General features: G+C 49.0%; 1 protein-coding gene across 3 annotated transcripts in view; it reads right to left on the reverse strand.

The window, feature by feature from the left end:
- The window catches only part of LOC127577372 (microtubule-associated tyrosine carboxypeptidase-like), a 57,344-nt gene that overhangs the window by 18,305 nt on the left and 13,944 nt on the right, over positions 1-25,095 (reverse strand). For all 3 annotated transcript variants that reach the window (XM_052028527.1, XM_052028529.1, XM_052028528.1), the window contains exons 2-3: positions 17,098-17,712; positions 8,995-9,138 (exon numbers count right to left, since the gene is read on the reverse strand). In XM_052028527.1, coding sequence (XP_051884487.1) covers positions 8,995-9,138; positions 17,098-17,655 — 702 coding nt within the window. In that variant the 5' untranslated portion in view covers positions 17,656-17,712. The remainder of the gene's footprint in view (positions 1-8,994; positions 9,139-17,097; positions 17,713-25,095) is intronic.

Raw genomic sequence — 25,095 nt, forward strand, 5'->3', positions numbered from 1 at the left:
TCACTGTGTGTTTCGATGTACATGTGACTAATAAAGATGTCTTAAATCTTAAATAAGCTCTCTCAGAAATGTGCAGAATTGCTCAGTGCTGCCCGACAAAGTGATTTATGTTGGTGGAGTGATAGTTTCTCCGACAGGGAGCAGAAAATTTCCAAGCCAAGATTTCCTCAAGGGCGGGCCAGTGTTTAACAGGGGGTCCTTGTCTGTGTGCTGAGTGCAAGTCAGCACATCACCAGCACAATTAGAACACATTCCTCTCGGCAATGACCTCGGCATGAACTGTAACTGGAGCAGAGCGCTGGGGATCCGCAACAGTGCTAGTGCTGAGCGGCAGGGCTCGGGTTAAAGGGGAGCTGCCACTCTGGGTCCAGTCTACGGCAACTTATCACCCCACCACCTCCCCGCCAGTCCACGGGAAGGTACATCCCATCCAGTCACAACCACCCTGTAAACACAAGCAGCCTTAAGTTCACGCCAGCCAGTGCGGTTTATTTATCAATTAGCACCAGCTCCCTCAGCAGAAGTACTTTAGCTTTGTTTCCCTCTGGTAATCGCCTTTCTTTTTCCAGTGGGACGATCTCATGCTGGGATAAAGTTACATGCACACAACTAGATTGGCAGTACCTTGTCCAAGTGACTAATCTTCATATTGCCTGCCCAAGAATGAAAGGCCGTCACGGAGACTGGCTGTTGTCCTGGCTGAGGACGTGGCTGAGGCAAATTTCTGTTTCTTTGCTTGGGTTTAATTTTGACCACTATCATGACCAGCAGGATTAAACCTGTCCGTCCAGCCACGAGCACACTGCTGAGGGCAACACGCTCTCTGTGTGCTGGCTGCAACTGTAGCTTCTATTGAAAGAAACATCACCGGAAAGTAATGTGGAATGCCCAGAGTTTGTGTCAGGAGCAGCAATGGTGCAGCTCGTTCCTTACCCTGCGGCGCACACAAGGACACGGTGCAGATGGTGGGACGTTTGCTGCACCTTCACCGCCCCACAGCCGACGTCCCGAGTATCTCACTCCCTCCCCTCCCTTTCATGCCCTTATCCCCTCCCCACTCCTACCACCCTCATCCCCAACCCCTCCACCTTCACTCCTCTGCCCTCATCCCCTCCCAACTCCTACCACCCTCATCCCTCCCCACCCTTAGACTTTCCCCACTCCTCCACCCTCATCACCCAACTCTCCTCCCCTCATCCCCTTCCCACCCCTCCGCCCTCATCCCCTCCCCACCCCTCCACTCTCATCCCCTCCCCACCGCTGCACCCTCATCCCCTCCCCACTGCTCCACCCTCACCCCCTCCCCACCCTTCTACCCTCACCCCCTCCCCACCCCTCCGTCCTCATCCCCTCCCCATCCCTCCGCCCTCATCCCCTCCCCATCCCTCCGCCCTCATCCCCTCCCCACCCTCCTACCCTCATCCCCTCCCCACCCCTCCGCCCTCATCCCCTCCCCATCCTTCTACCCTCATCCCCTCCCCACCCCTCATCCCCTCCCCACCCTTCTACCCTCATCCCCTCCCCACCCCTCCGCCCTCACCCCCTCCCCACCCCTCCGCCCTCATCCCCTCCCCATCCCTCCGCCCTCATCCCCTCCCCACCCTTCTACCCTCATCCCCTCCCCACCCCTCCGCCCTCACCCCCTCCCCACCCCTCCGCCCTCACCCCTCCCCATCCCTCTGCCCTCATCCCCTCCCCACCCTCCTACCCTCATCCCCTCCCCACCCCTCCGCCCTCACCCCCTCCCCACCCCTCCACCCTCACCCCCTCCCCACCCCTCCGCCCTCACCCCCTCCCCACCCCCTCCGCCCTCATCCCCTCCCCACCCTTCTACCCTCATCCCCTCCCCACCCCTCCGCCCTCACCCCCTCCCCACCCCTCCGCCCTCATCCCCTCCCCATCCCTCTGCCCTCATCCCCTCCCCACCCTCCTACCCTCATCCCCTCCCCACCCCTCCGCCCTCACCCCCTCCCCACCCCTCCACCCTCATCCCCTCCCCACCCCTCCGCCCTCACCCCCTCCCCACCCCTCCGCCCTCATCCCCTCCCCACCCCTCCGCCCTCACCCCCTCCCCACCCCTCCACCCTCATCCCCTCCCCACCCTTCTACCCTCCGCCCTCATCCCCTCCCCACCCCCCACCTTCATCCCTTCCCCACTCCTCCACCCTCACCCCCTCCCCACCCCTCCACCCTCATCCCCTCCCCACCCCTCCGCCCTCATCCCCTCCCCACCCTTCTACCCTCCACCCTCATCCCCTCCCCACCCCTCCACCCTCACTCCTCCCCACTCCTACCACTCTCACCCATATCCCTCCCCACTCCTCCATCCTCATCCATCTCCAACCCTCCCCCCTCATCCCCTACCCCACCCGCTCCCCCCTCATCCCCTCCGCACCCCTCCCCCTCATCACCTTCACCCCACTCCTCCCACCCTATTGTGTCCCCAGACAATGGGCCGGGGTCCCCTCATCACAATCCCCGCCTGACCGACAGGACAGACCCAGGAAGGGGTCTTCAGCACTGATGCCTGACCCCAGGTTAGTTTCATGGCATCAGGTTCAACGTGGGCCAGGAGATCTCCTCCTGATCACCACCTACTGTCCTCCCTCAGCTGATGTATCGGTGCCCCTCCATGTTGAACAACATTTGGAAGAAATGCTGCTAGTAGTAAGGGCACAGAATGTTGTCTGGGTGGGAAACTTCAAAAGTCCATCACTGCAGGAGACCGGAACCGAGCTGGCTAAGTTCCAACGGACATGGATCAGGCAGGTAGTGAGGCCACATGTTCCTTTTGGAGACACAGTCCCTTCTCCACACTGGGTACACATCTGGCTTCAGGTGGGTAAGTCCTTTCACTCCTGAGGTGTTCACCACTGACTGATTTTGAAGGGAGAAAGAGTAATTGACAGACTTTGTTTTAATCAGGGTGACAGACAACTCAGGGTTTTGGCTTCACGTCAGCTTTCCAGATTTATTGTTGGAACAGCGGCAGTGTTTACTTGTGAAGCCAGACAGTCCAGTGACATCTGTTATACTCCCCCGTGCCACAGTAACTTAACAATAACAGACAGCAATTTATACAGCAAAGAGTATTGTCAAGCCTTCAGACAGCTTCATCTGGAGCTGCTGGACTTGAGTTGGTGTCAGTAACTTAGCCCAGGGAGGGTGCATTGAAAGGCATCATCTTGGGTGGGGGGGGGGGGGGGGGGGGGGGGGGGGAAGTGCTGCAAAATGAGAAGAAACTTAGAAAAAAAATCAGAAGTGCAATAGAAAACAAAATTATCAGAAAAGGGGGTGAGGAATAATGGGAAAGAGAACAGAAGGAAGCAAACTCAGAAAAGACTGACAAAAAAGATGTTGAAGTCGGGGCACGGAATAATGGGAGGGAGAGAGGAAGGGAGGGAGAGAGTGTGAGGGAGAGAGAGAAATAGAAAGTGAGAAAGAGAGAGAAGGCACACTGAAGGAGAGAACAGGGAAGGATAAAAAACATCAGCAAGAGATGAAATTCAGAGTTTAGAAAACCTGTAGACACACAGAGGAAACGGAAGAACTGAGAAGCTGAGAGAGAGTTTGAAGAAGGGAAGGAATAGGCCCTTTCATGACCTCAGGTTGTCTCCCAAAACTCCCTGGTGGAGCTGAAGCGGACCGGAAAGGGTGATGGCCAAGTCGACCGTGTAGGGTGAACCAGGAGCAGGACGGAGCGAAGGGGCAATTCACCCAGGAGAGCGCAACAGTAATTGGTCGCGGGGTGAAACATCGAGGGCGGGGTGATTTGTCCACGAAATGTGATGAGGTGCAGGGTGACGAGCCAGCGCACATGGTAGGGGGAGGCACGGACAGACTGACGCCAGAGCGAAGCGAGAACGAAGCACGTAGGGCACAGAGGTACCGAGCGGCAGGGAGAAGCGGATCTGGCGAAACCGGTGCTGACCCGGCAGGGTGTTGAAGCGGACCTGAAAGAAACTCGGCAGGGTGGAGCTCAAGCGGACCTGAAAGGAACACGGAAAGATGGACCTCAAGCAGATGACGTCAGGGTGGAGCTCAAGCGGACCTGAAAGGGTGATAACCAAGCCGACCGTGTAGGGTGAACCAGGAGCGGGACAGATGAAGGTGCCACAAACCCTGGAATGTGCAACAGTAATCGGCCGCGGCGTGAAACATGGAGAGCAGGGTGATCGGACATTGTTCTCGAAACATGAGGAGTCAGCGCACCAGGTAGGGGGAGGAAAAGAGAACGAAGCGCGTAGGGCAAAGAAGCGATTGACAGGGAGAGGCGGATCTGACAAAACAGGTGCGGACCCGACAGGGTGGAGCTCAGGGGGACCTGAAAGGATGACGTCAGGGCTGAAGTCCAGCGGACCTGAAAGGAATACGGCAGGGTAGCGTTCAAGCGGACCTGAAAGGGTGACATCAGAGTGGAGCTCAAGCGAACCTGTACAGATGACGTCAGGGTGGAGCTCAAGCGGACGTGATAGGGTGACAGCCAAGCCGACCGTGTAGGGTGAACCAGGAGCGGGACAGATGAAGGTGCAAGTGAAACATGGAAAGCAGGGTGGTTGGAAATTGTTCGCGAAATGTGAAGAAGGTGCAGGGTGACGAGCCAGCGCACATGGTAGGGGGAGGCACGGACAGACAGAGGCCAAGAGCGAAGCGGGAACGAAGCACTTAGGACACAGAGGTTGCGGGCGGCAGGGAGTAGCGGATCTGGCAAACCCAGTGCAGATCCGGAAAGATGACGTCAGGGTTGAGCTCCAGCGGACCTGAAAGGAACACGGCAGGGTGCGGGGGGGGGGGGGGGGGGGGGGGGGGGAGCTCAAGCGGACCTGAAAGGGTGATGGCCTAGCGGACCGTGTAGGGTGCAGGGCACAGCGAATGGGCAACTAATCGGCCGGGAGGGGGGGGGGGGGGGGGGGTTTGCTGAAACATCGAGGGCAGGGCGATTAGAAGTTGTCCACGAAAGGTGATGAGGTGCAGGGTGACGAGCCAGCGCACATGGTAGGGGGAGGCACGGACAGACTGAGGCCAGAGCGAAGCGGGAACGAAGCACTTAGTGCACAGAGGTAGCGGGCGGCAGGGTGAATAGGATCTGGCAAACCCGGTGCGGACCCGGCAGGGTGGAGCTCAAGCGGACCGTGTAGGGTGAACCAGGAGCGGGACAGCGCGAAGGGGCAACTCACCCAGCGATCTGCAACAGCGATCGGCCGCGGGGTGAAGAGAGGGCGGACCTGGCACATGTAGTGTGTTAGTACAAGAAATAGTGTGTTACTGTACAAGGGTGGCACGTACCTGGCGGGCCGAAGGGCCCGTCTCCGTGCTGTAGTAACTTTATGACACTACAGCCAACAAATTTCTTTTGGAATTAAATCAGTGTTTAAAATAAGGAACATGGCACAGAATTTATCTATAGCAAGATTATGGAAACTACAATCTAGTCATAGACAAATAATCTGCATCTTTTTTTAAGTGTTGGTTGAAGATTTATTATCCCCTGGGATTCCAAGGAGATGCTGACACCCGTGCTGGACTAACACAGACTGAGCTACCATCTTTAACCCTCAATATTAGATTGGGGACCCATCTGGGAATGGGTTGAAATTCTCAGGAGGTTGATATAAACGCCTACTATAGATTGGGTTGAAATACTGATGTTTGGTGACACACCTTTTGATCATCATGGTCTCCACATTGGAGGGGAGCTTCCTGGAATATGTTCTGCTCCTGAATTGACCAAATATCTTCTTTCTGGTATTTCATCTCCCTTCCCCACCCCCCAAACCCTGGCACTGGCTGCTGATTGGTGAGGAGCACTGGGGTCATTGTTAAGGCACTAATGGCAGGATGGAACTGACAGTGAAATAGGTGCACTTGCTACACTGAAAAAACTCTGGCAAGAGATCATACATCACTGCCAGTGGCTATTAACACCAATCCTCCTTTATAATCTGTCCTGGTTATTTCCCTGCACTCAGATCACAGGGACTGGGACAGCTCAGTGCCCGATATAGTGCTTGTACAGTCCTTGGTGATCCAGGGAAGGGATGTTAACTGAACCAACATTCCTGCAATGGATGAACTTCATCCACTGACCCTTCCTGAGATTGCTTCGTGTGGAGGTGAATGTGTTACATTTGGTGAGGTTAACATAGAACAGGCAAATGTGTTGGAGCATGTTGAGGTTAGGAAAGAAAGTGTTGGAGCTACTAAAAAGCATCAGGATAGATAAGTCCCCGGGGTCGGACAGGATATACCCCAGGTTACTATGGGAAGCGAGGGAAGAGATTGCTGGAGCATTAACAATGATCTTTGAGTCCTCCCTGGCCACAGGAGTGGTACTGGAGGATTGGAGGATGGCAAACGTCCCATTGTTCAAGAAAGGTAAAAGGGATAATCCCAGGAGTTATAGACCAGTGAGTCTTACATCAGTGGTGGGCAAACTATTGGAGAGGATTCTTAGGGACAGGATTTATGAGCATTTGGAGAAGCATAGTCTTATTAAGGGTAGTCAACATGGCTTTGTGAGGGGCAGGTCATGTCTCATGACCCTGATTGAGTTTTTTGAGGAAGTGACAGGACGAATTGATGAAGGTGGTGTGGTTGATGTATATATGGATTTTAGCAAGGTGTTTGACAAGGTTCCCACGGTAGGCTCATTCAGGAAGTCATAAGGTATGGGATCCATGGAAAATTGGCTGTGTGGATTTGAAATTGGCTTGCCCACAGAAGGCAGAGGGTGGTTGTAGAAGGGAAGTATTTGACCGGGAGGTCAGTGACTAGTGGTGTTCCACAGGGGTCTGTTCTGGGACCCTGCTCTTTGTGACATTTTTATAAATGATTTGGATGAGGAAGTGGAAGGTCAGTTGGTAAGTTTGCAGATGACACGAAGGTTGGTGGTGTTGTGGATAGTGTAGAAGGTTGTCGTAGGTTGCAATGGGATTTAGACAGGATGCAGAGTTGGGCGGAGAAGTGGCAGATGGAGTTCAGTCTGGAAAAGTGTGAAGTGATACACTTTGGAAGAATGAACTTGAAGGCAGAGTACATGGTTAATGGCAGGATTCTTAGCAGTGTGGAGGATCGTGGACCTTGGGGTCCACATACATAGATCCCTCAAAGTTGTCGCACAAGTGGATAGGGAGGTTAAGAAGCCATATGGTATGCTGGCCTTCATTAGCTGGGGGATTGAGTTCAAGAGCTGAGAGGTAATGTTGCAGCTCTATAAGACTCTGGTTGGACCACACTTGGAATATTGTGTTCAGTTCTGGTCACCACATTATAGGAAAAATGTGGAAGCTTTGGAGAGGGTGCAGAGGAGATTAACAGGGATGCTACCTGGGTTGGAGAGCACGTCTTATTAGGAGAGGTTGAGCGAGTTTGGGCTTTTCTCTTTGGAGCGATGGAGGATGAGAGGAGACTTGATAGAGGTGTATAAGATTATGAGAGGCATAGACAGAGTGGACAGCCAGCATCCTTTCCCCAGGGTAGTAATGGCCAATGCTAGAGGTCACCTATTTAAGTTGCATGGAGGAAATTTCAGGGGAGATGTCAGAGGTAGGTTTTTTTACACAGAGAGTGGTGGGTGCCTGGAACGCACTGCTGGGGATGGTGGTAGAGGCTGATACAATAGGGTCATTTAAGAGACTATGAGAGAGACACATGGATGAAAGAAAAATAGAGGGGTGTGGGAGGTGAAGTAGAGAGGGGGATAGATTGAATGTGGATGAGGTTTATATAGGTCAGCACAACACTGTGGGCTGAAGGCCCTGTACTGTGTTGTACTGTTCTATGTTCCTTGTTATTAAGCAGACTGGGCCTACACTCTGGAGTTTAAAGGAATGAGAGGCCATCTCATTGAAATATACAAATTTCTTAAGGAGCTTTATGGGGTAGATGCAGAGTTAATGTTTCCCCTGATTGGGGTGTCCAGAAACAGGGGTCACAGTCCAAAATAAAGGATCAACCTTTCAGTACAGCAATGAGAAATGTCTTTATCCTGAGGGAAGTGTGTCTTCGGAATTCTCTTCGCAAGAGGGCTGTGGAGGCTCAGTCGCTGAGTGCATTCAGTATAGAAGTCAATAGGTATTAAGGAAATTAAGGGATAAGGGGTTAGTGCAGGAAATTGGCACCAAGCCAAGCGATCACCCATGATCATAGTGAACGGCGGAGCAGGCATGAGCACCTCCTCCTCCTTTCATCAAACCCCACTGGTGAGTTGCAGTAAATCTGATTATTGCTCTTCACCAAGTTCTCTTCTTCTCTGTCTGTTATAGAGTCTTACAGCATGGAGACAGGCCCTCCGGCCCAACTCACCCATGCCGACTGTGTTGTCCAGCGAGCCGGTCCCACCTGCCCGTGTTTGGCCCATAGCCGTCTAAATCCCTCCTACCCGTGGACTTGTCTAGATGACCTTTAAATGTTGCCAATGTGCCCGCCTCAGCCACTATTTCTGGCGGCTCACTCCAAACATACACCACCCTTTGCGTGAAGAAGCTGCCCCGGTGTCCCTTTTAAACCTCTCACCTCTTGTTTCATACTTGGGCTGTGTGTGCCTCTGGAATGGCCAATGCCTTTTGCCAGCCTCTAGTTACCCTGGAGTCAGTGCTTGGGGGCTACCTTCTTGAACTGCTGCAGTCTGTTTGGTGAGGGTACAGCTGTTTGGTGGGGAGTTCCAAGGCTTTGCCCCTGTGACTGCAAAGGAGTGGGGGTCTATGTTTACATCAGGACGCCAGTGAGTGATTTAGGTGGGAATTCTGTGTTCTGGATGACCAAGCCCTTGTTCTATAACTGATCCTTGGAGCTAGTGGGAAAAATCATCCCCATATCTATCCTGTCAAGTCTCATAAGAATGTTATATGTTTCCATGACAGCACCTCAATATAGACCCAGTCAGATTCATCTGTGCTCACAGGGCAAACCGAGGGTTAAACATTAGAACGTGCGCACACACACACACAGCCAAGGCACAGGGTCTGTGTGGACACGGGGTTGTATCCATCCCACCTCTCCAGAGCAACCTTCCTTGCGCATGTAGCTCCTGATGCAGGTCCATATTTTGCTCTTTGACAGCATGGCGCCCCCGGTGGCCACTTCAAAATTCTCATAGCTGCCGTACATCTTGACCACGCTCTTCATGATCCGCACAGCCTGGAAGGCAACGAGAGGAAGGAACCGCGGTTACCCTGTGGTGTCGCATTCAGGAACTTCCCTTAGAACATGGAACAACAGTACAGCACAGGAACAGGCCCTTCGGCCCACCATGTTGTGCTAAATTAACTAATGCCTCACTAAGCTAATCCCTTCTGCCGCCAGAATGTCGATATCCTTCTATTTCTGCACATCCATGTGCCTATTTAACAGCCTTTCAAACACCTCTATTGTATCTGCCGCCACCACCACCCCAGACAGCGCATTCCAAGCACCCACCATTCTCTGTGTGAATAAACTTGCCCCGCACATCTCCATTGAACATACTCCCTTTTGCTTTAAATGCATGCCCTCTTGTATTAGACATTTCTTCCTTTGTTTTTGGTTCCTTATCTGTTCTGGTAGGAGTTGTGACCTTGTGGAGAATCCTTGCACTCTTGAGTTCTTCTGACAATGGGGATCTATTAAGGAGTGAAATACTTGCCTTGTTTATCTCCAGCTCAGTGAATCAGTACAACACCAGCTGTGGTGCTGAGCTTTGCAGACCACAGGGTCTTAGGCCCTTGGAGAGGTGGATTTGTGTGGTGTTCAGTGAGGAATGCCAGTAGGGTCTTGGTGCCCTCAAACAATGAAGAGCTGAAGAAAACCTGTACTACCTCGATGTACTGATGTGGTGAAATGATCTGTATGGATGTAAGACAGAGAGGGACACTGTCCGTCTTGCAAGAGCAAGGTGGCGCCGGAGTGTGGTGACTCATTGCAAGCTGCTCTCTGCAGATCTACTCATTACTTTTACTGTAATCATTACACTTGTTTAAATTTAAATTCTATGCCACTAAGTATTATTAATAATGTTCTTTTAACTCTTCTTACAGGGCTGGTGACCTGCAATGCACTTCCCTGTAGCTGTGAGACTTTACTCTGCATTCTGTTATTGTTCATACCCTGTACTACCTCAATGCGCTGTGTAATGAATTGACCTGTACGAACGGTATGCAAGACAAGTTTTTGACTGTACCTCAGTACAAGTGACAATAATAAACCAATACCAGTACATGTGACAATAATGAACCAATTCCCAGTCATCAAACAGAATGAGTCATGTTTTTCCTTCCCGATTCCAGCTGATCATGACTGGACAGCACAGTGGCGCAGCTGGTAGGGCCGCTGCCTCACAGCCCCAGAGACCTGGGTTCGATCCTGACCTCGGGTGCTGCCTGTGTGGAGTTTGCTCGTTCTCCCTGTAACTGTGTGGGCACCCCACTTTCCTTCCATAGTTCAAAGATGTGAGGGTTGGGTTAATTAGCCACTGGTGTGTCCGTGAGCGGTAGAATCTGGGGGGGGGGGGAGGAGTTGGTGGGAGTATAGGGGGTATTAAAAGTGAGATTAATGTAGGATTATTGTAAATGGATGGCTTAAGGTCAGCATGGACTCTGTGGGCCGGATGCTGTGTCTCTCAATAGGTCTATGGCTGGACAGTATGCACGTGCAAACATTGCAGAGTTTGGGCAGATGTTCTCTCATCAGTTCAGAGACTGTACAACAGCCAAGGTGGAAACTGCTTTACAAGACTGAGGCAGTGCTGCACAATTGACTGGCTCAATTTATGGAGCAGATCTTAAACCAAAGACCCACCTAACTCCCCTCAGTCCTGTCGACTACAGTGATTCAAGACAGCAGTGGTAAAAAAGCAGGAATGTTATAGAGTCATCGAGTACCACAGCACAGAAACAGGCCCAATTCATCCATGCCGACTATGCAAGCTAGTACCATTTGCCTGCATTTGGCCCGTATCCCTCTAATCCCCTCCCATCCATGTAATTATCCAAATGCCTTTTAAATGTTATCGTCCCTGCCTCAACTACTTCCTCTGGCAGCTCATTCCAATACACGCACCACCCTCCGTGTGAAGAAGTTGCCCCTCAGGCCCCTTTCAAATCTTTCCCCCCCTCACCCTAAACCTGTGCCCTCTACTTTTTGGTTCCCCTTCCCTGGGAAAAAGACTGTGTGTTTACAACGTTATTCCAGTATCCTGAACCGTGCTTTCCCTGCAGTCAACATCACAAAAACGGACGATTGGTTATTCCCTCATTAATATTTGCTCTCAACAAATTAGCTGAAATTAACAAATTTTGAAATTAACAAAAACACGATGATGCTGGAGGAACTCAGCAGGCCAGGCAGCATCCGTGGAGAAAAGCAGGCGGTCAACGTTTCGGGTCAGGACTGAAGAAGGGTCCTCACCCGAAATGGCTGTTATGTTACCAAGAATACAACCATCGCTGTGTGACTTCCTTCATTGGCTATAAAGCATTTTCAGATGTTCTAAGGCTGTGAATAGTGCTCTATAAGTGCAAGCCCTTCCCTTGTTTATGAACAGAAAGAGGAAAAGACAGATCAAATCAAAGAATTATATTTTGAAATTACTTAAATGTGGTTTGTGTTTTTTGGAACTCATGAGGTGAAAGGGCAATTTAATCAATTAAATGAGAAATTAAGGGAAGATGATGGAACAGATGAAAAGGAATTACTTCTGTTGCTTGGACCGTCCAGGAATAGAGGCCATGACCTCAGGACCGGCGCCATGCTGTTTAGATAAGAAAGCCATTAAACACTTTCAAACAAACTAAATTAAAACAGGGCACAATTTTATAGAAATAAATACATCACTAATAAAAGAGCACGAGGCAAGTTTGCAGAAAAACTCTGTATTTGGTTACAAAATAGGCAAAAAGTAGACTGGGAATCAGCGATAAAGACACACGCACACACACACACACACACACACGCACACGCACTGAGCTACAGAGAGGCTGTGAGACAGGTTGAGATCAAGAAGTGGAGAAAGAAATCAGACAGTAAACAGGTGTGGTAAAAGAAAGGTGAAGGTATAGACAGAGAAATCTGTGTGTAAGACAGATGCAGTGCTGAGGAAAGACAACCTGAGTCATTTTCTCCACTATAATAGTTTAGAAATCCCTTTTCTTAATTTGTATGCCTTTGTCTACTGCCTGTCCAGTTTCGGATTGACAAAAGGTGCCAACCAAAGTTGTCAACTTTTAACGATTGCAGTTCCTCCACTGACATTGCAATGGTTTCAGTGAAGCGACACAGGCTGTAGAGGGAGAAATCCAAGAGGTAAACACTGCAGATGCTGGAAAGCTGCAACGGGACAACGAATGCTGAGAAACATTCAGCAGGGCACGAGCTTCTGTGGAGAGAGAAACAGAATAAACCTTTCAGCTTCAAAATGAGTCAGCACCGATGGAAGATTGTCGACCCAAAGCATTAACTCTGTTTCTCTCTACACAGATGCTGCCTGACCTGCTGAGTGATTGTATCATTTCCTGTCTTTATTGGAGTAAAAGTTGAAGTTACTGGAACGTTGCTTGAATGCCATGGATTAAATTTTGAAGTACTTAGCCGAGGCTTGTAGTTATGGGGTTAAGGGATGATTTAACCAAAGTTTCCAAGATAGTAAAGGAAACTGATATTAAGTGAGGGAAACCACTTCCACTGGTTGGAGTGTCCAGGAATAGAGGCCTTTGTCCCAAAATTGTAGTCGAGGTCCTTAGGAGAGAAATTCGGAGACATTTCTACATGCAAATTTGGATCTCACTTTTGCAAATGACACTCAGTGTAAAGCCAATCATTAACTGTCAACCCGAGAACAACAGATTTGTTTTTAACAATAGATATCAAGCGATGTGGATGCACTGGGGAATCTTCCAAGGAGCGGACCCTGCATCTTTGCAGACTGCAGGGTTTGGTAACTGCATTTGAGCAGCCCCCTGACACACATCACTGAGCTGCAACTTGACAGGCCAGAAATCACGTGCCCTGGAGAAACAGGAATTTTCATTAATTACCAGAGAGACTCTGGGACAGCTGGAGAATTCTCAAATGTGGATATGGGCAAAGGTGGCTATGAGGACATAGGTCCCAGATCAGCCGTGACCAAACTGGATGGTGGACCAGGGGTCAGGGGTAAGGAGGACATCATGGGTTCCTGTGTGCCTGAAGGAAAAGACCAGTGGCTGAATGAGTCTCTGTAAACCTCCGCAAGACACGGGAGGCTGCAGATGCTGGAATCTGGAGCAACACACAATCTGCTGGAGGAACTCAGTGGGTCGAGCAGCATCTGTGGGGGGGGTGGGGGGGGAGGGATCGTCGACGTTTCAGGTCAAATGGCAGTCCTGATGCAGGGTCTTGACCCGAAACGTCGACAATTCCTTTCCCTTCCGCAGATGCTGCTCGACCCACTGAGTTCTTCTGGCAGATTGTTCGTTGCTCTGTAAACCTCAGCCCAGCAACGATCAAACCCAGGCAGAAATCAGGGCAGATCAAAAGGAATTAAAGTCATCAAAGTACACTCCATTAAATACCACTGACTACTGATATATTTTAAGTGTTTAATCCAACTTCCCCGTCAGAACAATGTTTTCTGCATGTTGCAGTTTGACATTAATCCTCAAATTGAATTACCTGTGAAATGGTGGATCATTTTGTGAAGATTAACATGTCGAAAGCATCAGCTGAGCTATAAAATATTAGAATTATGTTGTTGCACTAACTACCACTCTGCTAGGAACTAAACATGCCCAAAAACTGCACATATCTAACTGTCAGTCTACTCATCATGGAGAGCCACCACAGTCTACACATAACCCACCCCCAGAGTCTACACATAACCCACCCCCAGCGTCTACACATAGCCCATCCCCAGAGTCCACACATAACCCACCCCCAGAGTCCACACATAACCCACCCCCAGTCTACACATAACCCACCCCCAGAATCTAAACATAACCCACACTCAGAGTCTACACATAACCCACCCCCAGAGTCTACAATAACCCACCCCCAGAATCTAAACATAACCCACACCCAGAGTCTACACATAACCCACCCACAGAGTCTACACATAACCCACCCCCAGAATCTACACATAACCCACCCCCAGAGTCTACACATAACCCACCCCCAGAATCTACACATAACCCACCCCCAGAGTCCACACATAACCCACCCCCAGAATCTACACATAACCCACCCCCAGCGTCTACACATAGCCCATCCCCAGAGTCCACACATAACCCACCCCCAGTCTACACATAACCCACCCCCAGAATCTAAACATAACCCACACCCAGAGTCTACACATAACCCACCCCCAGAGTCTACAATAACCCACCCCCAGAATCTACACATAACCCACCCCCAGAATCTACACATAACCCACCGCCAGAGTCTACACATAACCCACCCACCAGGGTCTACATGTAATCCTACACACAACTAGAGACGTTATGATTGACAGATATGTGGTTGGAGCTACAATCAGCTGCTGTGGGTGGGGTGGGTAGGGTGGGAGGGGTGGCAGGGTGAAAAGCTTTCAGGTTGGAATAGGATAGATATATCTGGAGACTGTCACACTGTGCCCGGGGTGCATGGAAAAGCCATTCTGGAGGTCCAAGACCTTGGGCACCACCAATTGTTTAATCAACAGGCCCAAGACTGAAACAGTCATCCTACATGCTATGCAATAGCGGATTAATGCCCAGCTGTGGGAGCAGAAGACCTCCCAGTCTCACATGTGTGGTGAAGGTTTGCTTCTACATGAGGGACCCAGACTATCCATGGGCCACACAAGCTTGAAAGAGAATCCACGAAGGCATGTCTGGGTGTGTGATGTAGGCAAGTGGATACCATTGTTCTCATACAAGTATCTCTGTGCGTTAGCCCATCAGACACATTGAGGAAGTGCAAGGGAAATCTCACAGTCTGTGATTGTCAAAGTCAAAGTCGAGTTTATTGTCACATGCACGTCCATGTGTGCACAGGTGCAATGAAAAACTTACTTGCAGCAGCATCACCACAGGCACAGAGCATCAGATAAGCAGCATTCACAAGAAAAACATAAATTAAACATAAATTATACACAATTTTTACAGGAAGAAGAACACAATTAGAACAACAAAAAACAAAGTCCATTTTAGTGCAAAGTGATCAGAGTGGTCATAGTGTTGCTAAACTGTAGTCATGATCAGGGTTTAGCCGATTGGTTCAAGAACCAAGTGGTTGAAGGGAAATAGCTGTTCTTGAACAGTTCTCTTAGAAATGTAGCTGCATTCTAAGCATAAAGATCACACTGCACAGCGGATGTTCTCGAATGGAGTGTTTTAAGTTTTGACAGCTTTGGCAGTTGTTATATATCATATTTCCTTCTAGCGTAGAAAAAGGCCATACTGGTAATCAAGTCTATGCTGGCTCCCAGAGCAATCCCATCCCTCCACTTGCTTGCCGGCAACCTATTATAACATAGAACAGCACAGCAGAGGAACAGGCCCTTCCGCCCACGATGTCTGTGCCGAGCATGATGCCAAATTAAACTGATCCCTTCTGCCAGCACAAGAACAATATCCCTCCGTTCCCTGCACACCAATGTGTTGATCCAAAGGCCTCTTAAACGTCTCTATCGTATCTGCTTCCACCACTTCCCCTGGCAGCCCGTCCCAGGCACCCACCACTCTCTGTGTTAAAAACTTGCCCCGCACATCTCCTTTAAACTTTCCCTGTCTCACCTTAAATGCACGTCCTCAAGTACCTGATATTTCTACAGGTGGGAGAAAGATTCTGACTGTCTGCTCTATCGATATGTTTTGCCGGGCTTCACCTTAGGGGGTTGTGGTATGAGGAGGCGAGTTCAGTAGGGCAGGAGCGGGTAGAAACAGTGGGCCCCTCATACTATTCTCTCATACATGCCCACAAATCCCCCCCCCACCCCAATTCCCCTGCCACCCACTGACACTCAGCAGCCAGTTGAAGTATAAACAGCACATACTTGGGATATGGAAGGTAAACATAGCGCCAGGAGGAAACCCACACGGTTACGGGGAGAACAAACAGACTCCACACAGGCAGCACCGGAAGGCAGGATGGAACCTGGGTCGCTAGAGCTGTGAAGCAGCTGCACTACCTGTAGCACCACTGTGCCGCCCAGTTCCAGCTGAGCTGCAGAGCATGGCAAGATCCCATGAGGGTGTTGGCAGTAGGTAAGTATGATCACTGTGTCGTGATTGATGGCAGATTCTGGGCTGGAGTATTTACTGGCAACACTGGTTCACTCAGTGAATTCAAGGTGGGGTGGGTCCATAGCTGGGGTCACAGAAAACAGTCTACTGTACAACAGTCAATTTACTCAGGAAAAAGAGTTGATTTAAAGAGCAAAGGAAATCCATGGCAGAAAGTGTAGGAATGTCCCTTAATAAAAGTGCAATTTCTCTAGAATGGATCAGTGAATGGAGGATAATTTCATACAGATTATATATATGACAATAGCAAGTCAACTATGATGATTTAGTCACCTAGTTTGACTGACAAGGGAATTACCCAATTATCAAGCACTCTGCCTTGGAACAACATTCCCACCACACACAGTCCTACATTAAAGACACATTTACTTTGTTCCTTTAGCAAAGTAACAGATTCAAGGTTTCCCAAAAGTGTCAGCAAACAAAATTTGCAAGAGATATGAGGGCGGGTGACCAAAGCCTGCCCAAAGAGCCAGGTTATAAGGAAAACCTCGAAGGTCGGAGAGGGAGACAGATTTTGGGGAAAAAAATTCCATCGGTAAGGGCCGTGGGCAGCTGAATGCCAATGGTAGGTCAGTGGCAATCAGGGTTTGCATCCAAGGCTCAAATAAGGCCTTAGGTGACAGAACATGGGCCACAGGGGGTTTCAACAAAAGCATGAGAAACTTAAAATTGGGAGCTGCATCAGGGCAAACGAGGTTAGAGGTGAGGGGTGAACGGATCTGGGTGTAGATTAACAAAGAATCAGCAGAGCTTTGGATGGGCCTGTGGAGTGTGGTGGTACTTCAGGAGTTGGAATTGTTAACCCTCGATGACACACAAGTGTGGAAGCTCCAGAAACCAATGCTTAAAACACAGTCCTCACCTGCTCGATGAAGCGATCAGAAGCCACACTGTACTTGCTCATTATGCTACTGCTGAGAGGTTCGGAATACTCAAACTGAGGGTTGTAGGTGTAGTTGGATTTGAAAAACGCCTCTTTCTCCTTGTCAACGTTCATTGGTCTCAGCGCCACCAAGAGGCACGGGCTTTTAACGGGAGGCGGCTCCTGTGGGATGTGCCGGGCTATGTGAGGGAGGGATGTGGCGTTCCTGATCCTGGCTCGGGAGTGACTAGAGCCAGCACTGTTCACACTGAAGGAGCTTTCACTCCGCCTCATCCAGCTGCACTGTCCATTACTGACAAGGCCGGACCCCGCTGCTGAGGACCTGTTGCTCTTCAGGTTGCAACCCAGTTTCCCGGAGGTCTGGGATATAGTCCTCAAAGGGGCCTCCCGCTGTGCGGTGGAGGGGCTGCTCTGCGGCCGAATCCCGTTCCTCTCGCTGCTCTTTCTCTCAGCCTCCTCCTTCAGTGGTCGGCTCGCACTGGCGTCCTTCCTGTTCTGAGGCCTGGCCAAAGCCTGGGCTCCTGGATCGAGCACCATCGCCGAAGCCAGGAAGTAATGCTGCGGGAAGCTGAACTTTACCCTCACGTTTTCGATCTGTGCAAGAGAAAAAAAAGCACTGAATTCGTGTCATACAAAGTTGGAGAAAGATACAGCAGGGAAACAGACCCTTCAACTCACCGGGTCTGCCCCAGTAATCAAGCACCTGTATTTACACTAATACCACCCTAACCCCATCAGCTCCCTCACCCCCAGATTCTACCACACACCTACACACTCAGGGCAATTTACAGTGAACAATTAACCCACCAACCCGCACATCTATGGGATGTGAGAAGAAACCGGAGCACCCGGGGGGAAACCCATGTGGTCACAGGAAGAGCGTGCAAACTCCACACAGACAACACCTGAGGTCAGAATCGAACCCACATCACTGGAGCTGTGAGGCAGTAGTTCTACCAGCTGAAACACTGTACTGCCTCTGCAGAACTCCACAACAGGTCTACAGCGGACGTAATCTCACTGGCTCTCCACTCGGCTTTGGAGCACCTAGACAACAGCGGTGCATACGTCAGGCTGCTGTTTATCAATTACAGCTCGGAGTTCAACACCATCATTCCCTCAGCACTAATCAACAATCTTCAAAATCTGGGCCTCTGTACCTCCCTCTGTAACTGGATCCTTGACTTCCTTATCGGGAGACCATAGTCAGTGCGGATCGGTAATAACATCCCCTCCTCGCTGACAATCAACATAGGCACACCTCAAGGATGTGTGCTGAGTCCACTGATCTACTCTCTCTACACTCATGACTGTGTGGCTAGGCACAGCTCAAATGGCATCTATAAATTCGCTCACGACACCACTGTTGTCGGCAGAATCTCAGACGGCGACGAGGAGGCGTACAGGAGTGAGATAGATCAGCTGGTTGAGTGGTGTCACAACAACAACCTCGCACTTAACATCAGCAAGACCAAGGAATTGATTGTGGACTTCAGGAAGGGGAAGTCGGGAGAACAAACACCAGTCCTCATTGAGGGGTCAGCGGTGGAAAGGGTGAGCAGCTTCAAGTTCCTGGGTGTCAGCATCTCAGAGGATCTATCCTGGGCCCAACACATTGACGCAATCATGAAGGAGGCATGCCAGTGGCTCTACTTCATTAGGACTTTGAGCAGATTTGGTGTGTCACCAAAGACTCTTGCAAATTTCTATAGATATACAGCGGAGAGCATTCTGACTGGTTGCATCGCCGCCTGGTACGGAGGCTCCAATGTGCAGGATTGCAAGAGGCTGCAGAGGATTGTAGACTCAGCCGGCTCCATCATGGGCACAACCCTCCCCGCCATCGAGAACACCTTCAAGAGGCGGTGCCTCAAGAAGGCGGCGTCCATCACTAAGGATTCTCACCATCCGGGACATGCCCTCTTCTCATTACTACTATCGGGGAGGAGGTACAGGAGCCTGAAGACTCACACGCAATGATTCGGGAACAGCTTTTTCCCTACGCCATCAGATTTCTGAACAGTCCATGAACCCATGAACACTACCTTGTTATTCCTCTTTTGCACTATTTATTTATTTTATATCTTGGTAACTTATAGTAATTTTTATGTCTTGCACTGTACTGCTGCCGCAAACAACAAATTTCATGACATAGGTCAGTGACAATAAACCTGATTCTGATTCATATCCCCTTGCAACACAGGAGGCCAATTGGTGGCTTGAGTCAATGCTGGCTCACAGAGTAATCCTGTAGCTATTCTCTCTCTCACACGCACATCAACTCACCAAAGATTCTCCTGCCACACCCCAACACTGGGAAGCCAAACTATAAGCTGAGTTTAGTTCTGCATAAATCAAATCAGTTCAGTGGCTCAGCAGTTAGAGCTGCTACTTCACAGCTCTAACAATGCAGGTTCAATCCTGACCTCTAGTGCTGTCTGTGTGGAGTTTGCACATTCTCCCTGTGATTGCATGGGTTTCTCCCGGAGGCTCCAGTTCCCTCCCACACCCCAATGACATATGGGTTCTTTGGTCAATTGGTTACTGTAAATTGGTTACTGTGGGTGTACTTGTATTTGGTGGGTGGGTCATCCAGTCTCTGTAACCATTGTCATTCTTAAGGAGACAGACAATAGAAAGGCAAGATTTATATTTTAAATAGTTTTTAAAAAATGGAAAAAGGCTTGTCTCAATAGCCCAATCTGCTGCTCGTTTTAAAGTCTGGTTTCGAACCCATCCAATTTTGTGATCAGTTGTTGTCAATGGGAGTATTGTCACTAGGGGTGGGGCAGGTGGGATGGGGAACAAAGAACAAAGCCAGTCCCTGCCTCAACTCTGCCAGTGATACCCCACAGTGTTATTGAGTCACACAAATCAGACAACCCCTGATTCAGTCCCTGATAATTGCCATTTGCAATGATTCACAGTTGCTGTGGATGCCCTGGATTAGTGGTGAAGGGTGATCATTTGGCAATGCACCTCTGCACTGACAACACCAATCTCCAAAGAACACCCTTAAAAAGACAGAAAGCCTGTTATTGCACTGACTCCATCTTCATGTTGTGGATAACGGCACTCATTCACCATCAGAGCTCAAAGTGGGCCCTTTATTGTAATGGACACCTAGTGTTCAAGGGCCAGGCCCTGAACTTCCACCTGGCGCACAACACTGCAGCCACAGGCCAGTGGGAGCCCCACGGCAACAGTGAGAGTGGCTGGAAATGGCCCCTCATGTCCTTTCCCACCGGCATCTACAAAAGCTTGAGAGGTTGGATGAGCCAACAGTCAAACACATGGCCATCTCTGCCTGACCAGCGGAAGGACGTTGTGTGAAATCTATGGATTGTTTGCTTGCAAAGGTGTTGTAAGATTAACCCTTTGTAATTTCCATCTGTCAAAGTCGAGTTAATTGTCACATGCACAAGTACATATATGCACAGAACCAAAGGATAATTCCTTCTTCGCTTGCAACTACTGAACCTCGTTGTTCCACAAGCATAATGTCAGCAAAAGGCAGACCACATGTGGTCTTCTGATGGAGTCTCTTGTTATAGTCTCTGACACGGTATACATGCATCTTCCCTTTTCATTTTCTAACAACAGCTTGCATCAGTATAGCAACTGCAACCTGGCAGAGCAGCCCAAAACACTTCAAATGAGCACAATCAGACAAAACGTGACATCGAGCCAATGAGAAGATATTAAAAGGCAGGCGGCCAGAACTCAGTCAAAGAGGCAGAGTTAAGAAAGGTGGGGAGGTGCTTACGGTAAATAGTTGAGGGAATTAAACTGGGGCACTGGGATACACATTCCAACACCAGGATGGAGATGAAAACTGCCTTCTGAGTTGTCTAACTTTAAAATCTACTATTCTTGTGCATCTGTGTGTGTGTGTGTGTGTGTGTGTGTATGGGGGGGGGGGGCCGGTGGAATGGAGGTGGGGGGGGGGGGTCTCACCGGCTTTTCTCAACTGCAGCATCTGTTCATGCCTCCCGCCCACGTCACTTCTTGGCACAGCGTCAACTGAGTCAAGGCAGCTTTCATGCAGAAACAGTCAGAGGTCGAAGATCCTAGTGGAACTGTTTGGTAATCTGCAACTTGGCCATCTGTCAGGTCCACAGACAACGCAGTGAGCGAGGAATGAAGGCCAAGAGTCCACGGGGAGCTTAAACAGGAGCCGTACATCTGGTGCTGAAGAGGCTGACGTTCCCACGTGATGGAATGGGAGAAAAACTCAGCTCCCACTGACCTCAGAGTGTAAATTTAGGCAGTGTTAAAAAATAGATGGCTGGTCAACTCTGTTAGTGTTTCACTGTGTCTGCTCACAAATTAATTCACAGCACACAAGAAGGTCATTTGGCCCATCATTTCCATGCCAACCTAAAATGGATGCCCACTTCCCAGTTCTTGGTGTAGAGCCCAGTAATACACAGCTCTGCAAAGTGCTCTTCATATTACTGAGTAACATGTGGACAGGGTTTCTACCTCCATCTCCCTGTTAGCCAGGGACTACTGGACCCCCACCACACTCTGACTGAAGTAATTTTTCTCACCTCCCTTCTAACTTTCTATCAATTAGTGTCGCAGTTAGCATAACGCTATTACAGCGCCAGCGACCCCGGTTCGATTCTGGCCGCTGTCTGTAAGGAGTGTGTACGTTCTCCTCGTGACTGCGTGGGTTTCCTCTGGGTGCTCTGGTTTCCTCCCACATTCCAAAGACGTACAGGTTAGGAAGTTGTGGGCGTGCTATGTTGGCGCCAGAAGTGTAGCGACACTTGCGGGCTGCCCCCAGCACATTCTCAGTAACGCAAAAAGATGCATTTCACTGTGTTTCGATGTACATGTGACTAATAAATAAATATCTTAAGATATCTTAAATCCATAGTTACTTACCTCTCCACCAAGGAATGTCCAGACCAACTACAATTTTATACACCATCATTCACTCTGCCCCTCTGTCTCCTTTGTTCCAAAGAAAATAACCGCAGCTTAGACACACCCTCCTCATGACAATTATTCTCCAACTCTAGCAACCCCTTCATAAATATCCTCTGCACCCCATCTCTGCTATCCAGTACTCTAGTAACCAGAAGTGTACACATTACTTCTGCTGTGGCCTAACTGGTGTTTTACACAGTTCCAGCTGGCTGTCCCTGCTCTTGTTTCCGAAACCCCACCCAATAAAGGCAATTTATCTGCGGCAAAGAACAAACTGCTGGAGGAACTCAGCAGGTCAGGCAGCATTTGTGGAGGGAAATGGACAGTCAGCGTTTCAGGTCAAAATCCTTCATCCGGACTGCTAAGCAGACCCCATGGGAACTTATCAACTTGTCCTGCTACCTTCACAGATTTGTGGACATGCACCACAACAATGCTCTATTCCTCTGTATTCTCAATATCTCACCTGCATATCCCTGATCTGCTTGCCCCGTCCAAATCTCACATTTCTTCAGAGTAAATTCAATTGGCCAATCTTGTGCCCACTTAACCAATCATAGGACATAGAACATTACAGCACAGGAATAGTCCCTTCGGCACAATCCACTGATAGATTCCTATAGCCCAGATCTTTCTCTCTCATCATCAACCACACTGCCAGGTTTAGTTATCATTGGCAACCGTCTTAACTGTGACCCCTATATTTAAGTCCAAAACAATGTATATATCCCACAAAAACCCAGGTACCCAGAAATGAGCCCTGTGGGACCCTTCTGCATAACTCCCTCCAGTTACTAAAATTCCTGTTGTCCATTATCCTTTGCTGTTTTGCCACGGAACCAGCTTTTAATCCAATTTGCCACTTGGATCTCTGGGCTTTTACTTTATTAATCAACCTGTCACATGGGACGTGCTCAAATGCCTTGTTAAAATTCATGTATACCACATGGAAACACACTACCCTCTTCGACATTCCTTGTTATTTCCTCAAAAGAATTCCATAATGTTAGTCAGACAAGAGCTTCCTTTAAAAAATCCACGTTCTTTGCCCTTGATTAATCTGCGCGTCTCTGAATACAGTTTGGCAACTTTTCAGAATTTTTCCCAACTATTTTCTCAGACAGAGTGGCCTTTAGTTACTCATTCCATCCATTACTCCATTTAAAATAGTCGAATCACATCATCGAACTTCCAGTCCGACAGCATCAGGTCTACGGCTGAAGACCATTCAAAAATTAAACAAGCTGTCCCTGGATTACAAATATCCAACTTACAGATATCTATACACTGGAATGAGCTCCCATAATTTTACTCAATTCAAAAATCCGACGTACATACGCATGTTCATTCCTACGAACAGCAGAACTAGTTTCCTCACTCTCTCCAATCTTAGCAATTGTTTTTTCTTATTGGTCTTATGTGGTTTTGATGATGTGTGGCTACCATATTAAGTGATTTTTTTTTGTATTTTCCAATTTACAGACAAAATTAACTGAAGGACGTCTGAAAAAATGGGAGCCATTTGTTAGCCTGCAATCTGTGCTTTTTCTTTGCTTGCTTCTTTTAAGAGCCTGGAATACTTTTTATCCAGGCCTAGTCGTTTATAAGAACATAAGAAATAGGAGCAGGAGGAGTCCATCTGGCCCGTCGAGCCTGCTCCGCCATTCATTAAGGTTGTGGCTGATCTGGCCGTGGACTCAGATCCACCTACCTGCCTTTTCCCCATAGCCCTTAATTCCCCTACTATGCAAAAAATCTATCTAACTGTGTCTTAAATATATTTAATGAGGTAGCCTCTACTGCTTCCCTGGGCAGAGAATTCCACAGATTCACTACTCTCTGGGAGAAGCAGTTTCTCTTTATCACCGTCCTAAATCTATTCCCTTGAATCTTGAGGCTATGTGCCCCTAGTTCTAATCTCACCTCCCAGTGGAAACAACCTTCTTGCCTCTATCTTATTTGTCCTTTTTAAGCATGTTGCTCTCTATGCATATCTCTTCTAGAACTTCAGCTTCTTCCTCATAATGTCAGTGACAATACCAACTCCCTCTTTCACGAAGACAGATGCATTTATTCAGAACCTGCCTCCTCCACTCAGTCACCACACCCAGAGAATCTAAAGCCGTTCCTTCTGCACCATTCCCTCAGCCACACATTCTTCTGCACCATCCTCCTGCTTCCCCACTCACTCGCACGTGGCAGTAATCCAGAAATTACTGCACCTGTGGGTCCTTCCTCTTTAACTTCCTCCCGAGGTGGCTGCAGAACCTCTTTCTTTCTATCTACGTCAGTGGTACTGATGTAGACCATGACTTTTGCCTCATCATCTACCCTGCTCTGAATGGTCAGAAGCAACTCTTGACCTGGCACCTGGGAGGCAACATATCATACTGGAATCAAATTTTAAGGACACTTACTTTAACTCTCTTGTCCTTTCTACCCCCAGTCCATACAATGGAGTCAATTTCAGCGCCAGGGACTTGACTCTGGGTGTAGACCCTTGATGAACCCATCACCCTCTCCAGTATTCAGAGGTTAGAGAGTGTGATGCACTCGGGTAACTCCTGCCCAGTCCTCCCTCTCCACCCACCAATGGTTAAGCTATGGGGGTCACCACCTCCTGGAACTCACAGCCTGGTGATGCCAGTGAGCTCTTCCAGGACAGTACTTCTGGTACCGTACTGGAATCAGATTGACACCACAGCAGCACAGATTTCCCACATGGTATACACAGGATGTGCATTCAATGGGACTGAAGAATCCAACAATGCCTCTATTTACTAGACGTATTATTAAAATATGACAACTCTCACAGTCAAAGTCAAAGTCGAGTTTATTGTCACATGCACGAGTACCTGTGTGCACAGGTGCAGTGAAAAACTTTCTTGCAGCAGCATCACAGGCACATAGCATCAGAAAAGCAGCATTCAGAAAAAAAACATAAATTCAGCATAAATTATACACGATTTTTACAAGAAAGAATACAATTAGAACAAAAGAAAAGTTCATTTTAGTGCAAAGTGATCAAAGTGGTCATGG

The sequence above is a fragment of the Pristis pectinata genome, chromosome 13 (genome assembly GCF_009764475.1).
Source record: "Pristis pectinata isolate sPriPec2 chromosome 13, sPriPec2.1.pri, whole genome shotgun sequence".
Taxonomy (NCBI): domain Eukaryota; kingdom Metazoa; phylum Chordata; class Chondrichthyes; order Rhinopristiformes; family Pristidae; genus Pristis; species Pristis pectinata.